At 31.4% G+C, this 17,581-nt stretch overlaps 1 protein-coding gene across 14 annotated transcripts in view; it reads left to right on the forward strand.

Annotated features, from left to right (window-relative positions):
* Positions 1-17,581, forward strand: part of LOC103572023 (uncharacterized) — a 370,788-nt gene that overhangs the window by 250,860 nt on the left and 102,347 nt on the right. For 3 of the 14 annotated variants that reach the window (XM_053742093.1, XM_053742094.1, XM_014443178.2), the window contains one exon: positions 4,919-5,066. The exons of 10 other annotated variants lie outside the window; for them this stretch is intronic. In XM_053742093.1, coding sequence (XP_053598068.1) covers positions 5,056-5,066 — 11 coding nt within the window. In that variant the 5' untranslated portion in view covers positions 4,919-5,055. Of the gene's footprint in view, positions 1-4,918; positions 5,067-7,546; positions 7,693-17,581 lie in introns of all 14 variants that reach the window. One more of the 14 variants, XM_053742091.1, reaches the window with a different exon arrangement.

Below are 17,581 nucleotides of genomic sequence, written 5' to 3' on the forward strand. Positions count from 1 at the left end.
AGGAATGTGAATGTAGATTAAGGATATAGGATAAGGAATTATGTTGATGTAACACGGATTTTTATGTTTTTGTTGAATTCATTTTTTTTGTTAAATTTTTGTAATGTTTTTTTTGTATTTGTGGACGGAAATTCCGGCTGCAACCCGTAATGGAAATGTGAAAGCTAATAAAAAATATATATATATATATATTTTTATTATATATATATATATATATATATATATATATATATATATTATATTATATTATATATATATATATATATATATATATATATATATAGACATAAGAAAATTTTATTATTTATCTTAAGAGAAAAATTCCCTGAAAATTTCAGCTTTTAATTTTAATTTTTAATACTTCCTATTGAGCATCAAAGTTTTCCCATTCAAAAAGAATTTAAATCGAATAACTTTTCTTTAAAATTACTATAACTTAGCCCGATTTTGAGCTATCGTTTTGAAACCCGTTTCTATTTGTAGATTATTTGTAGCTTCTTAAAAGTGTATACAACGATTTTAATCTAACTCGATCCACGTCGATTGTATCAGCTCCGAAAGACCATATTTCATTTCTTTCATTTATTTTTGTTAATATTGAAGAAATAGCTCATCTTACAAAAACTATACATAGAACCAATCTTTTAGGAAATTTTATGCTCTACGAAATTGCCCCCAGCATTTGTATTGCTAAAGTCCACTGTTCATGTGATATATGCATTTTATCATTTTACAATAAAAAAAATTGTAAGTTTGCTATGGTACTAATGATTTTTACTGTCAAATGTTAAAATGCATATATCTCATGAACAGCGGACTAGCAACATAAATGCTATGAGCAATTTTGTAAAGCGAAAATTTCCTAAAACATAAATCGTAAGCATATTTTTTGCAAGGTGAGCCATTTCTTCACTATTACCAAAAATAAATGAAAAAAATCTGGGCGTCGGTTGACCCTGCGGGCCAGTCCCAAAACTTCCCGCTGTTTTTGACCTCAAAGAGCTCGAAAACATTAGTGTAGATATATTTTCGAGCTCTTCGAGCTCGAAAATGCTATCATATGCAATTGTTTTTTTACGATCTTTTCAAGCTCTAACAAGTTACCTGTTATGCTGAAGTTTGAAAATTTAAGAATCGAAAATCATCAATGAAGCGGTTTTTAAAATTTAGTTCCTGATTATGTTCAGTAAAATAAGTGTATTGAGGCAGAAATCAATGTCAGGGTTCAAAATCAAGATTTAATTAAGTTTTGACTCATGTAAGAATCAATAAAATATGAAATATCCGATAAAAATATTAAAAACTACGTTTTATCGATTTTTTTGTTGATAATATGATTTAAACTAAAAACCAAGTTCGATGACATTATATGATCAAAAGAAACCATAAAAAAGACGAGTTGATATGATATCAGGCACATTTTAGTACGTTATATTCTGATTTATCCGGAAAAAATAACATAAACTGTTATTTGTTTAACGTTTCAACGCCGATATCTTTTGAACTAATCAATCGATTTTGATAGTTGACGTGGCAATCGGCGCGTTTTATTGAGTACTAGAGCTGATTAGATTTTGAAGTCGATCGTATAAGTCGTTTTTGAGAAATCAATAAAAAACTAAAAAAAAAAATTTTTTTTTTCGTAATTCGCAAATATTTTCGAGTATATTCGATCAAATAATCTCAAATTTTTAGGAAAGTTGATGGCTAATAAGCTCTTTCGATTGCCACCTCAACCATCCAAATCGATTCATTAGTTCAAAAGTTACAAAGAGTTTACACACACACACACCCACACACACACACACACACACACACACACACACACACACACACACACACACACACACACACACACACACACACACACTCGGACATCATTCTGAAAATAGTCAGAATAGCTTCCTAGGACCTCAAAACGTCGACATCTGATGAAAACTCGATTTTCGAAAATCGGGGTGAAAACAATAACTTCCCGAAATTTTTGAAAATCGTCGATTTTTTTAGCGGGAAGTCAAAAAAGACTAGTCGGCAGCCGGAATGGAAGGTAGATTTGTCACTTTATCTATCGAATAAGTTAATTTCGTACATAAATATCTTGTGATACATGTTAGTGTGTAGTCATGGTATAAAATTTCTTGGCAAACTTCAGATAATTCCTTTGACAAAACATTGTATAGATAATATACCGATATAAACTTTTCGCAAATAAAGTATTGCTATATTGATCGTCTACAAGGTTTATTCAATTTTTAGATGATTACATCACCTAGCGGTATTACTATTAACAAAATATTGACTTCCAGTGCCAACAAATTAAAAGATTATATTATTAGCGACAAAAAAAATTTACTGGAAATAGATTTTAATGTGTAGAGCATAATTTATGGAGACTTAAAACCATAATAGATGCATCTTTCTATATTAAAAAAAATTTTCAATGCTTTGAAAGTATCATAAAACAGTAAAAATTTCAATCATAGAGCGTTCAGGTACATTTGAAACATCATTAGTGATAAAAGCGATACTTTTAAAATAGAAAATAGCTGTGAAATTAAAAGGTTATTTTGTTCACAACAAAATACAACTGACGAAATTGGATTATAATGGGAAATGCTTAAGTTATATAGAATAAAAACCATATTTTCAACAATTTTGATTTCATCTAAATTTTTAAGGCTATCAAATTATTGGAAGAAATGGTCAACACATAAACTTTAAGGTCATAAATTAAAGCTTATTAGACTAGCTTTCAAATACTTTTTACGGAAATTGTCTATGAATATTAGTTTTAAAGTTATATAAGCTTTAACAGTGATTAAAAACTGATTTTGACGAAAAATCATGAATATTTCAAACAGCCATAATTTTAAAACTATTCAAACGATGCAAATCATTATCAAACTTGATCAAGGTGATCGTCTATTGAATAAGTGTGAAAAATTGCATTAAGATCCGATAAGAACTGTGGGTGCTATCGTAATGACAAGAGCAGTGGTAATGATAGGGGGTAGAGGCACATTTGATACATCATAAGTAATAAAAGAAATACGTTTAAAATATAAAATAGCTGTGAAATTCACAGGTTGTGCTCAATAAAATACAACTGACGAAACTGGATTATGATGGGACATGCAAAAGTTATGTAGAAAGAAAACCATATTTTCATCATTTTTTGATTCCATAAAAATTTTCAAAGCTATCAAATTATTGGAAAAAATGGTCAAAGCATAAAGTTTAAGCTCATAAACTAAATCTTATTAGACAAGTTTTCAGATACTTTTCACGGAAGTTGTCTATGAGTATTAGTTTTAAAATTTTATGAACATTAAAGTGGATAAAAACTAATTATTTCGAAAAATCGTGGGAATTTCGAGCAGCCATAACTTCTAAACTAATTGACCAATTTAGCCTAGCTTCGAACTCAACCATGATAATCGCCAATAAAATAAGTGTGAAAAGGTTCATCAATATCTGATGAGAATCGTAGCCGCAATCGTGTCTTCAAAACTTGGTTATATTACATATATATATATACATAGATAAATTTTTCAACAAATGGTATTTTCGAACTCCATTCAACTAATTATAATAGGTTATGACCAAATTCCTTAAATAATCGACCATGAGGACAAATACAATACCTAGGTTTTTAAAAAAATCTACCTAAAAAGTGAGAAATTGTCTTTCGGAGCTGATACAATCGACGTGGATCGAGTTAGACCAAAACTGTTATATACACTTTTAAAAAGCAACAAATACTCTATAAATAAAAACGGGTTTCAAAACGATAGCTCAAAATCGTGCTAAGTTATAATAATTTTAAAGAAAAGTTATTCGATTTAAATGGTTTTTTAAAAAAGGGAAAAGTTTGATGCTCGATAGGAAGTACTTAAAATTAAAATTAAGAGCCGAAATTTTCAGGGAATTTTTCTCTTAACATAAATAACAAATTTTCTTGTCTCTGCTGAAAAAAAATGTTCGTTTCAAATGGAGCACCCTAATATATATAGATATTAGGGTGCTTCGTGTCCGGTGAAAGTATTTCTTTTGTTGCTCATCAGACAAAATATTGTTTTTTACGCTAAAACGAAAATTCCTGCCAACTTTGAGCTCTTAATTTTAATTCTAAGTACTTTCCATTTGTTTTCCAAGATTTCCCATTTAAAATACACGTAAACTAAATTACTTTTTTTATAACTTTCTAATACTCAGGTGCGTTTTATGATATCGACGCGGTTTTGGTCGCAAATTGTAGAGCATTTGGTGTTTTTCAAAAGTGCCTGTAGTTACTTAGCTGTAATTCCAGCTGTTTCACTGATGTCCACTGAGGAAGGCATTTTTCGTATCAAATTGACCTTTACTGGCTTGCAGAACGTAAACCAATGCAAACCAAAAATGTGAATGGGAATAATATAGAAAATTTTATTCCCTTCAAAAAAAGTCCTATGAATCAAGTCACTAAAGTCCATACTTTCCGAGTTATGAGAATTTTAATAATTTAAAAAATAAAATGAAAAATGACTTTCTCAACGGACATCAGTGAAGCAGCTGGAATTACAGCTAAGTTACTATGGGCACTTTTGAAGAACACCAAATTCCCTACAATTAGCGACCAAAACTGCGTTGATATCATAAAACGCAGCTGAGTATCAGAAAGTTTAAAAAAATTTAATTTAATTTATGTGTATTTTAAATGGGAAATCTTAGGAATCAAATGGAAAGTACTTAGGATTGGAATTAAGAGCTCAAACTTGGCAGGAATTTTATTTTTGTATATAACTTCATAAAGTTATATAGTTACATATAAAATTATATGTTACTATATAAAATTACATCGAACCAAAACTCATATCTAATTTTATTTAAGCATCAATATAATATTTTATGTACTTATATATAAATTTTTTTTCCCCAGATATCGATAAAGATTTTTTTATTCATAAAACCGACTGTTATTGGGCTAGCGGAGTATAAATAACTGAATCAACTCCACGTAAAAATCACCTACAGCTTTATTTTAGAGAAAGTGTGGAAGACTGAGAACATTTAAGGATGTTCAAACGGTAAACGCTAGGATATTGATGCCAATATTGAAAAAAATAAACAATCATTTAGCATTCCAAAATGTCCAGCGAAGCGGCGGGTGCCAGCTAGTATATGTAAGCGAAGTACCACTGACTCCCTGACTCATTACATGATCTCTGAAACCATAGGTCTTGTCGACTTGAAATTTCGCACGCCGATTCCTTTTCCAACATAGACTTTCACTAGGGACGAATTTCATAGAACGTCTTCCTGAAAAAAAGAAATATATCTGGTCACATATAGATCATATTCCCAAAAGAACTAATGAGCTAAAGTCCATGGTCTTTTTATATGGCCTTTACGTATGAAAAGTTGTGGTTACTTATTTCCCATACGAAAAGACTCGGACTCGCTCGAAAGTTCTAGGCCCATACGTGTGATCCCTGGAAAATAGATTTGACTATGAATTAGACCGATGACTCTGGCGTCATTCTATCACCGAGCAACGCTCGTACAGGAAACCATAAATTTGATGGTTTCTATTAGCTTTCTTCAAATTCCAAGAATCATATCCAGGTGCAAATGAGTTGGGTGGTCCATGGTTTAAGATGGAAAATCAAGGAAAAGATTACAGCCCTTATGCTTAGATTTTTAAATGGTAACGGATACATAAATTTTAAAAATATTTTAAGTAAAAATGATGAAACTTCAAGAAAAGAGAAATCTATAATAGGCGTGGTCTATTCATACAATACGACTTAATTGTAAAGCGTTGATAATTCTCAGGTAGGTATATTTGTCCGGTACAACTGCTGGCGTCAATAAGTCGGCGTAATATATAAAAACGTCAATGTATAAAAGCCCTTAAAAAAAAATAAAATTTTTGAATGTAGCAGTTGTGCAATTGTATATGAATATAACTATATATAGGTATGTATGATAATATATGGTCATACATAAAAGTGAACATGAAAATTTCATACATCTCAAATTCTAAATATAACCACATGTAACTTTATTCGGACATACATAACATTACATGGGGATATATAGTATTCGATTGTTATTGAATATGAATATATATAACTATATATAGGTATATATAATACTACATGGTGATACATAAAAGTGAACATGAAAATTTCATACATCTCGATATCATAAACATCGAATATCAATCAACCTATTTTTACTGTAATAACAATAATCAATCAACCAATATCATTATATTTTGCTTTTTCGAAAGTAATTATATTCTTCCTATCTTACGTAGCACAGCTAAACTTCGTTGTGATTGTCGGTAACATAGCCTAGTCGTCAAAGCGTCGTTCTCTCGTATGGAAGGCCCTAGGTTCGAATCCTACTGAAGCGGGTGAGGTTATTAATAAGTCTAGCGTTTTTTCTCTAGATTAAAAATTTCCAATTTGATTAGTAATTCAATAATTCACAGATCTGATAATCTCTGCATTGCCAAAATAATTAAAAAAAAAAAATTAATTTTAGTTCAAATTTGTATACATAGTCATATCAAGTCATACATGGCCATATCAAGCTGTATATAGTCATATCAAACTATATATGCCCATATATTGTCAATTTCTATACATAGTCAGGTCAAGTTATATATAGTCATATCAAGCTATGTATGGCCGTATAAAATTATGTATCGTTATATATCACCAATTTCCGTATATGGCCATATATGTCGCATACATATATGGCCATATATAATTAATTTTTCCCGGGCTATTAAAAATTGACTTGTTAGCAATTTTCCGGATCCTTCCTTCTCATTGGCTATCAAACTCACTTTTCTGATTGTCTACTATCACACGACATAGCAACTATTTCCATAGCAACCGTCGTCATAGCAAAATCAACGTTACTGAAAAACTGAGAAAAACGATATCGAAAACCGAAAATATAATGTTTTTTTAAGTAATCGACTCTGGTGGAGCTTAGCGGGGTCGTAAGAAATGAAAATTTTCACGTTTTGTAATGGAAAGATCTACAGATTGGAATTTTAAAATCGAAATTTCCTACGATACGAGAAATTAAATGCTGTCAGTTTATTTTCAAATAATCGTTTTTTATATTAGTTTACGAGGGCGTAATTAATGCATAATTCTCACGTTTTTTCTGTCAGAAGACCTAGAAACTTTAGATTATAAATGAATATTATATGTAGGATACGCTCACAAGATTGAAAATTTTTGAAAATGCGGGAATTTATTGGTTTCGGTCCGATTTTCGAAAATCGTTCTTTAATCATGTGTCGTCGTTTTGAGGTCGTAGGAAGCTATTTGAACCCATTTTCATGATGATGCTTGTGTGTGTGTGTGTGTGTGTGTGTGTGTGAACTTGTTATAATTTTTTAACTAATAAACTGATCAAAAAGGTTCTTTAGGCAGTCAAACAAGCTTGTGGGCCGTCAACTTTTCTGAAAATTTAAGATTGATTAATGAATTAGACTTGAAGATACAAATGAAATACAAAGAAAAAAAATGTTTTTTTTTAGGTCATTTAAAGTTTCTCAGAAATGAGACAATCGATTAATTCAAAAATCAAATGAGCTCTAGTACTCGATAAAATGCGCCTCAGATCGCCACCTCAACGATCAAAATCAGTTGATTCGTTCGAGCAATATCATCGGAGAAAGAAATGGTAAAAAATGTTTTTTTTTTAAATATCTTCGATATAACCAAACCAATCAATTCTTAATTCCTATCAGCTTTAGAACTCAATAACATACGTCGATAGCCGTCTCAACCATCAAAATCGCTAATCGTTCAAAATATTTCGTGGGACAAAAAGGATAAAAAACGATTTTTTTCAAATTATATTTGAAACGGCTAAACCGTTTGCAATTTCGAATTTTATTCAGCTTCAGAACTCAATAATAGGTGTCGACTACTACATTAAACGGCAATATTGATTTATTAGCCCAAAAAATATCGGTGTCAAAACGTTAAAAAAATAACATTTTATGAAATTTTACCTTAATAAATCATAATAATGTACTCATGCGTATTCAAAATCATATTAACTCTTCGTCTTTATCGTCTCTTTCGATCGCCATGCAATGTAATGTGACTCATTCTTCAGTTTTAACATTATTATCATAAAAAAAATCGAAAAAACACCGACTCAAATATTTTTTTGTATGTTTCATGTATAAGCGCTTCGATATGAACCAGAACTCATTTGAATCCTGATTTACATCATTTACATAAATTTTTTTCTGAATATACTTTTTTCTCAATTAATTTCGGTTTTAAAATTTTAAATATTAATATGTAAGGTAACGTTTTTGAGCTTGAAAAGTTCATAAAAAAAACGGGAAGCAAGAGTATTTTTTTCGAAGAGCTCAAAAATGTATGTATACTCATATTTTCGAGCTCCTTGAGCTCGATATCAGCGAGAAGTTCTGGAGCTGGCCTGCAAGCCTTACCGTTGCCCAGATTTTTGTAAATTGACATTGGTCGGGCTGTGTGGGGCCTTAAATATGAAAGTTTTCAACATTTTCCGGCTGAAAGACCTAAAAACTCAAAATTTAAATTGAATATTATCTACGATACGAAAAAATGAATGGTGGTAATTTTTTTTATCGTAATCAACCTTTTTGGTTGTTTGCGAGGATATAAATGAAATTATTTACTATTCCCGAACTAACGACGCACAGATTGAAAATTCTAACTGTATCTTACGTACGATACGATAAACTCAAGAGCGTGAACTTTTATGAAATCGACTCTTATGGAGTTTGTGGGGGAGTAGAAAGTGTAAGTATTCCAGTGGTTTGAGAGGCCGTCCGAAATCTAATTTTGTCTGATTTTTGGACAAAGGACGTAGGGATTTTAGTCAACGGTGTTTTTTCGCTTTTTATAAAGCTGATTGTTACGAGGCTAGCCGGAGTATTGAAAATAAACTCTATTCTGTGGTTTTACCAATCAAAACTTTTTTTTTTTACGTCGGAAAGAGCGAAAGAATAAAAATATTTGAAGATGTTTGAACGGTAAATGCTAGGATATTAATATCTACAATCAAAGCAAAATATAGAGCCATCTAAAATTCCAAAATGCCCAGCAAAGCGGGTGATCCACTGGTTCAATTTTCGAAACCGAAGTATTGAACAGTTCTCGATGTTTTGAAGTCCTAGAAGGCTACTTTGACCATTTTTAAGAAGTTCAAGTGTTCGTGTACGTATGTGCGTAAGTAGTCAATGTGACGGGACAGAGGTTCACTTCCATTTTACCGGAGTCCGTTTTCACGCCCTTTCAGGCATAAACACGCTGCGAGGTCATCTCCATCTTCCAACCCAGACAACACTCTTAACCGAAAAAAGATAATCTAGTTATAACCAAGGTGGACATGAACCGGAGGTATGATCAAAAATCCTCATTGCCGAGGTATCCAACCACAGCCATCGCGAGTCCTACCTCTCTTGGGCCAAACACTTCTACCACCTCAAGAAATAAAGAGACTCTGGCCGCAGTGGGCTTGGAAAGGCCTTCCGTGGTATGCCGCTCAGCGCTGTTCTATATGGTTGATTAGAATAAGTGGCGGTATGCAACTTCTTCCCATACCATATGTGAAGGGCTTTCTCCACTTGTTATTTTACGCGTTTCCAACAAGCTATTATCCGCTTCTTCAATCTTTCATGAATTTTCTGCGTTTCAAGCTGTTGACGCTTCGATTATTTAAGTCAAATTTGTCACGTAACGATTCAAATTATTTAATTTTGTTTAGTTATAAGTTAAATATTTAGATTATATATTTGAATTTGAGTCGTTACGCGGGCATTCCGCCATTTCGCCGATGAAGACAGCGGTCCGTGCACGGTGCTAGCGCATGCGTGCTGGGTATGAGAAAGCACGTGTGTGAATTAATTTTATTTTATAATTTAAAAATACAAACCATTGATCTTGTTAATTTTAAGTTTTTGTTTATGATTTTGGAACAGTTGGAATGCATAATCCAGCGTAACATAATGCCCCAACACTTGTTTAACATATTATTTCATTTAAACTTGTCATCCGACTAAGGATGTCAGTTGTGGTTTGGGGAAAAATCGACCGCCGGGTAAAGGTAAATCAATATCTTGGCAATATCCCCGACGTCAATTCTACGATTTTAAATAATTATTATTTAATTTATGGGATAGAGTAAAAATAAGTAAATGGTATGAATAAATAGTTCATATATTTTAATAATTATTCATGTATCATTCCGGTATTGAGGAATTGTCTTTATATTTTATATTTTAATTTAAAACTAGGCCCAGGGCTGATAAAAATAATCATAATAGTAATTAAGGCCGATGGTTGCGCCAGGTGGGCGACGACCAACAGGTGGAGGTTGGGGTAATTAAATTAGAAAGATACGGGCTAGCATTGTGTGTAGACGCTGTCCTTTGTACAACCGTGCATTTTATATTTATTTTGGAAAAAGAAAGAGTATAGTTAGTAAAGTCCACCGGGTGAATTAGTATATATTTGTTTCAATCCAAATTATTTTGGTTCCTGGAGATTATTAATTTTGAGTAAGTACTTTAAATTTCTTTCACGGCATATATTTTTCACGTGATAACTTCCCCCGGTAGTTGTTGGTCACCGCGGCGAGGGAAATTAATTTGTTCATAATTGATTATTGAATGATACATGATTTTTATTATAAATAATTGTCGTTAATTATTGTTACATATTTCGTTTATTATTGTTAAAAATATTCTGATATTTCTATTTATATATATATATATATATATATATATATATATATATATATATATATATATATATATATATATATATATATATATATATATATATATATATATATATATATATATATATATATATATATAAGTTAAGTACAACGTAGTGAAACGTTGCCGGTATACATATATATATACCTATAGTATATATATCTATAGAGCGCATACAGTACTTGAGTAAATTCCTCAAGTACTGACATCATTACTTTGGGTGAAAATTCCCCAAAGTTAAAATTATTTTTTGTTCTCACTCGAAATATTTGTAGAAAAATATTAAGCAATATTATATATGTATTTATTATTGTTTATCTTTATTATTATTTAACATAATTGAGTAACTTTACTTTTTTTTACTTTTGATTTATTTGTTTGCCCCAGCGGTCAAAAATTAATATTGAAATTTTTATTTCAAAATTATAAATTATTTAATGCAGAGGAATTTATTATCTCGAGTGTGAGTGAGGATAAATCCCGTATCTTTTTCTCTCTCTCATAAGTGTTGAGAGACAAAATAAGAAATACAAAGACTGTGATTATTTAGTATTCTTATTTTGAAAATCTAAATACGCATATTGATGAATTTAGAGATTTCTTTTATATTAATAGATATGAAATAATTGCAGTTACAGAAACATGGCTCAATGAAGCTATTGTTGATTCACAAATTAATTTGCAATCATATACTGTACTTCGAGTTGATCGTCTCGGGCGTATTAGTGGAGGAGTTGCATTATTTGAGACGGTCTTCGTTCAAATATTTTAGCCTCATCAACGTCACTCCCAAACGCCGGAGCACCAGAGTTTATTATTTATGAGGTAAGGAGTCATGATCAACCGAAAATATTAATTGCGGTTGTCTATAGACCTCTAAAGACTGATTATCTTGAGACTTTTCAAAAGGTGCTTTGTACTCATATTAAAAGATATAAATGTGTCTACGTTCTTGGTGACTTTAATGCAAACCTGTTATCATATTGTCAGGATGCTATTGATATTACCGCTCTATTTACTTCGGAAGGTTTGCACATTGTTCCACTACAACCTACGCATCACACAAAATCGTCGGACACTTGGCTTGATAGATGTGCTGTCAGTGACCTTTCATTACTTTCTGCATGGGGATAATCAGCTCAGCCTTTCCTGTCTGGTCATGATCTCATTTACGTTTCAGTCAAATATGATTCATTAACTTCTAAGCCTAATACAAACAAATATAGACCATTGAAAAATATTAAAATTGATGAGGCTTATCAATACATTATGAACTATAATCATAGTGTTTTTGATATGCAAACTGACATTAATGCCAAGCTCACATCTTTCAACATAATGGCTAACGACTTGCTTGACAGAGTAGCTCCAGTGAAGTTGATTACAGTAAACCGTCCACCAGCACCATGGATCACTGCTGAACTACGTGCGCTCAAAAAAGAACGAGATGCCTGTTATCGTGCAAGCAAGCGATATGGTTCGAACAACCTTTTTGATAGATATGGTGAATTGAGACGAGAATTTAAACGTAAACTTTCGACTTCGAAGAATAATTATATTCATTCTAAGTTCGATACCCACGGCACGACAAAACCATTCTGGAAGGTGATTGATCATCTTGGGATTACAAGGAAAGGAATGCAGACCCGGCAAGAGGTTATGTCTTCATCTTCTGACATAAATAAATATTTTTCTTCTGTTTCCTCGGGAAATCCGCTACCTAGTTTCAATGAATGTGATTTTAGTGATTGTCGTAGTGATTCTGAAGAAAAGTTTGATTTGATTGAGACTGATAGCATTAATGTTGAAAGTGCAATTAAACGTGCATCAACGAGGGCGTGTGGGCTTGATGGTTTCCAAATTCAAGTGTTTAAAGTCTTGTTAAATTGTTTATTACCATTTATAATCATCATATTCAATAAATCGATAGTTGATAGTGTATTCCCATCATTATGGAAATTTTCGTTGGTTAAACCGTTACCAAAAGTACGCCATCTATCATCACCATCGGATTATAGACCTATTTCTTTGCTTTGTGCACTATCTAAGACACTTAAAAGAATCGTTCATAAACAAACAACTAAATATCTCATTAATAATAACTTGTTAATTAATAGGCAAACTGGATTTAGGGAAGGTATGGGGACTCAGACCGCTGTCTTGAGGTTTACAGATGACATTCGAATGGGGATCGATGTAGGTAAAGTTACCATCGCGGTATTTTTTGATTTCACTAAAGCTTTTGACACAGTAAACCATCTTTGACTTTTACGTAAGCTTTTTAAATTAGGGTTTTCATTAAAGACTATTCGGTGGTATTATTCATACCTAAAAGGTCGATTGCAGTCGGTCTTAGCCAATAACACGAATTCAGAATGGATAAATCTAGATTCTGGTGTTCCTCAGGGTAGCGTTCTTGGTCCTCTACTTTTTTCATTATTCATAAATGATCTACCTAACTGTCTACGGCATTCTTTATACCTATTATATGCAGATGATTTAGTAATCTATCGCCGTTGTAAAATCGGTGATATAAATGAAACGATTGAACTTATAAATAGTGATATTAAAAGTATCTCAGATTGGTGTAATTTGAACAAACTTAAACTAAATATGTCTAAAACTAAATCGATGGTATTCGGTAGCACAATAAATGTTTGTAGGATACACATAATTAATGAAAAGAGCAATGGCTCATTGTTGCGTTTATATTTAGATAATTCAATAATAGAGTTTGTCAATACTTATAAATATCTAGGTGTAATACTCGATAATACGCTAAATTGGAGTTCGCACATAGCTAATATTAAAAAACGGGCGGCGTTTGCATTGAGTAGACTACGTATGAATGATTCCAATTTAAGTATAGCACTTAAACGTAAGCTTGTGGTTGGACTTGTATTGCCGACTTTCGACTATTGTAATTGCGTGCTTACTAATTTAACATATGATAACGAAAGATCATTGCTACTATCACTAAATAATTGTGTGCGATTTGTTATGCGTGTTGGAAGGTACAGACATATATCTGATCATCGACGTCATTTGGGTTGGCTTGTGCCTAAAAACCGTAGACTTCAGCTAATTTCATGTGAATTTCACAAAGCACTTTGTTTAATGAGACCGGGTCTTTTTAGTGAGCAGCTTATATTAAGACATAACATTGCATCGCGTCGTAATCGTGATCGGACTGATACACTACAAGTGCCATTTGCGTACACAACGTCGTATCAAAAATCATTCATAGTAACAGGATGCAATTTTTGGAATTCATTACCCTTTGAAATTACATCTTCAGAAACATTTGATGAATTTAAAAACAAAGTATATATTTACTTATTAGATATTGAGGAACGCGAACGGCTTTGAGATTGCGCTACTTATTGATAATTATTAAAGCTCGTTAATATTTATAAATTTTGTAATTTAAAATAGAGTCTGTATGAGAGAGTGTTCGTATGCTTATGTCTATATATGCATGTATAATTTACTTTACATAGGTTGAGAGATTTTATAGAATTTATAAATGTATGTAATCATAGGGAGCGACTGCTCCATGATTAATAAATAAATAAACAAATAAAATGAATAAATAATTAAATAATTATTTCTTTTATTTAAAATTAAATCAGGATTATTAATTAATTTAAATTATATTTATTTTTTTTTGGTCAACTCAGTTTATATAATTTATTGTAATATTGCGATTATATTGTTGGAAAAATAACCTGGTATTATTGTTATTAATTTTAACAAAATTAAATATTGTGAAAAATTATTATTTTTATATTGTTTATAAAAATTAAACGTGGAAACCAACAGCTGTCGGGGAAAGTTCGATATTTATTTCTCTGGATCTTTTCCTACTGCTGAATTTCATTTTTCCTGATCTTATTTATTACTTATACGTAATTATTTATTATTTATTTACAAATTTTTCTATTATTTATTTCATTTCTGTTGTGTCTCTCGAGTATTTTTCACTTTGTCACGAGTCACTTGCTCGGATTTTCCCTCGTAAATTTTCCCCTTAATAAAGTTTTGTCCGTTTTAAATAAACGGTCTGGCGCCTACGTGCACTAACCCAGCCTAAGGAGCTGGTTCAGGCACGACAAGTATTTATTATTTATAATTTAATCATTGTATTAATTTTTTTATTTTATTTTAAATTGATCTCGGTATCTATCATCATTTAATATCGTAAATTATTATTTATTATTATTTTGAGATCACACGTGGGTGACCTAATACGCTATATTAGGCTGTTCCGCGTCTTCGTCCCGAAATTTCAGCAAGGTATACGTTATAAATTTAAAATGGAAGACAGCTCGCGGCGGTAGTTTATATACACTAGTCCCAAAAATTAAGGGATAGAAAAAAAATTCGAAATTTTTGGGTGATTTTCAACATGCTGTAACTAGGTGAAAAATAATTGTAGAGTGAAAATAAAAAAAGCAAATTGTAATCTTAAGTTTCTAGTTTTTAAATCTGAACTTTAAATTTATTTATCATGCATTGTTTCAAATTAATCCTAAGAAAACCGACGAAAAACAAATTTTTCAAATTTTTGCTCGTCTTCCAACAAGTCTATGGGTTTTAATAATTCTTTTTCGATAATTTGACCTTACTGCTTTGTTAGAAAATTTTATGCTCTTTAATTTGCCGGCCTCAAAAAGTCTCTACGACGATTTGGTGCCGAGTCGTCATTGATCACAGCAAAAAAGTCCATTTTAGATTTGATAGTTGATAACTCCGAACATATTCGTCGTACAAAGAATAGAAGTAAGGCTTTGAGAACTGAAAAACATACTCTATAAGGTGAAATTAGTAGCTTTTAATGGAAAGATTTTGTTAAAACGATAATGTTTTTTTAAAAACAGGTAAAAATTCGCATATTTAAGAATATTCGGAATCTTGGTATAACTTTGGATATAACGGATAAACAAAGAATACCGTCGGTTTTTTTCAACCTCAAAGTGTCCTGAAAAAACCCTAAAAATTTCAAAGCGCTGTGATTTTTCTTTCTTAGTGTTCCAAAGCTTTAAATTTATCGGTTTTTCTAAAAATCGCATAAGGAGCGATTCTTTGGTTTTGAATCATTTCTTTTATGTCAAAAACTTCTTTTACTGACAAACTTTATTTCTGTAATCACAAACAGTAATTATTAAAAAAATTTTTTTCAAAAATTCTTTTTTTTTCGAGAAAGTTGATCTTTTACAAAATTTTTTTTTTTGATATTTTGCTTCCTCATCATTTTTGAAATTATTTTGATGTTATTAAAATCGATTGCCAAGATGATAAAAAAGCAAATTATCGAGATGTTATGTCCAAATAATTTTTTTTTTCTAATAATTATTTAAAAATAATTATTACAGAGCTCTCCTTTTCAAAAGCTCGCGAAAACGCAGCATCAGCTTTTTCCACCTTTTTATGCGACAAAGAATAGTGGGAGGATAACTGCAATAAGTTGAGCGAACAATTAATAAACTGTCGTCACCTTCCACCAATGACCATAATTAAAAATTCCCCATTAATCGTCAAATCAAAGTTTATAAAAAGCCTGAGCACCCATAGGTCATGGCTAGTCGGTTTATATAACTTACGGTCTGCGAGTATTCGAACGTCGAACTTTCGTGCACTCTTATTGCAGGATTCCGCCCCAGGCGTTGAAAGGTCAATAAGAAGATCTTTAATATTTTCTATTTAAACTTTATTGCAGGAACCCGCTTCGGCGTTGAATAATCAATAAGGCATCCTAAACTTAACAACTTTTCGCAATCAATTATTGCAGGAATCCGCTTAGGCGTTGAAAAAGCAATAATCGACTCTTTTATCTATTAAGAATCCTCAAAGATTGACAGAAACTTCCGGTCCGATTGAAATAGTGACGCAAATCATGTGAATTTGCGATTCCATCTCGGGCTGACTTATTTTGCGCATAAAATCACTTTTCGGGTGTGTACAAAGGACGCATTAAACATAAAATAAAAATCTTATATAAATATCCGTCAATGATAAATATTCTAAAAATATCAATTGTTTAAAAATTGTGAAAAGGATTCAGTGTACAAGTGAATTGTAACTAAATCAATAATAAAAAGTCAAAAATCATAAGTTCAGCCTTCCGAGTTTCATTCGAGAGTAGCATATAAGTTTACATCCTACTACCCCAGCCGCGCCCATCCAACCAAATCCTACAGAAGGAAGCTGAGTGAGCTGCAACGTTCTGGAGGGATCTAACCTGCCGTGAATAGAAAGAAAGGAACATCGAAGGGTAGGTGAAAGATTTACATTCTATTCTTTCATAAGATAACGGGTTCAACACAATATCAACAGTCTCTTCGGAGACGATTTGGGTTCTTACTTTTCGAAAAATCCACCATAAATAATAAATTATAGGAAGATACCTCTTTCTCGTATTCTTTAATGTTGTCCACAACCTCCAAATTGCTAGTCTAAATTTTTCTATCGCTACCAAAGGGGAAAATCCCGGATAATTAATTTTAATTTAAGCGGCGAACATAACAGAGAAAACAAATTTTGTTAAAAAAACAAAAACAAAAAATTTCGGAATTTTTTTTTTTTTTTTTTTTCAATTTTTTTCTAATAATTACTGTTTTTTATTGAAGAAATAAAGCTTCTCAGCAACAAAAAAAAGTTTTAACATTCAAGAAATAATTCAAAACCTATTCTTGGATGTTTTTTTATTCTAATTTTTTCTATATCCTCTGCCTGCCAGTATGAGATTTTAGCTTACTAACAACGATAAATTGCCTCAAAGACATAGCT

The sequence above is a fragment of the Microplitis demolitor genome, chromosome 9 (assembly GCF_026212275.2).
Source record: "Microplitis demolitor isolate Queensland-Clemson2020A chromosome 9, iyMicDemo2.1a, whole genome shotgun sequence".
NCBI classification, from domain to species: domain Eukaryota; kingdom Metazoa; phylum Arthropoda; class Insecta; order Hymenoptera; family Braconidae; genus Microplitis; species Microplitis demolitor.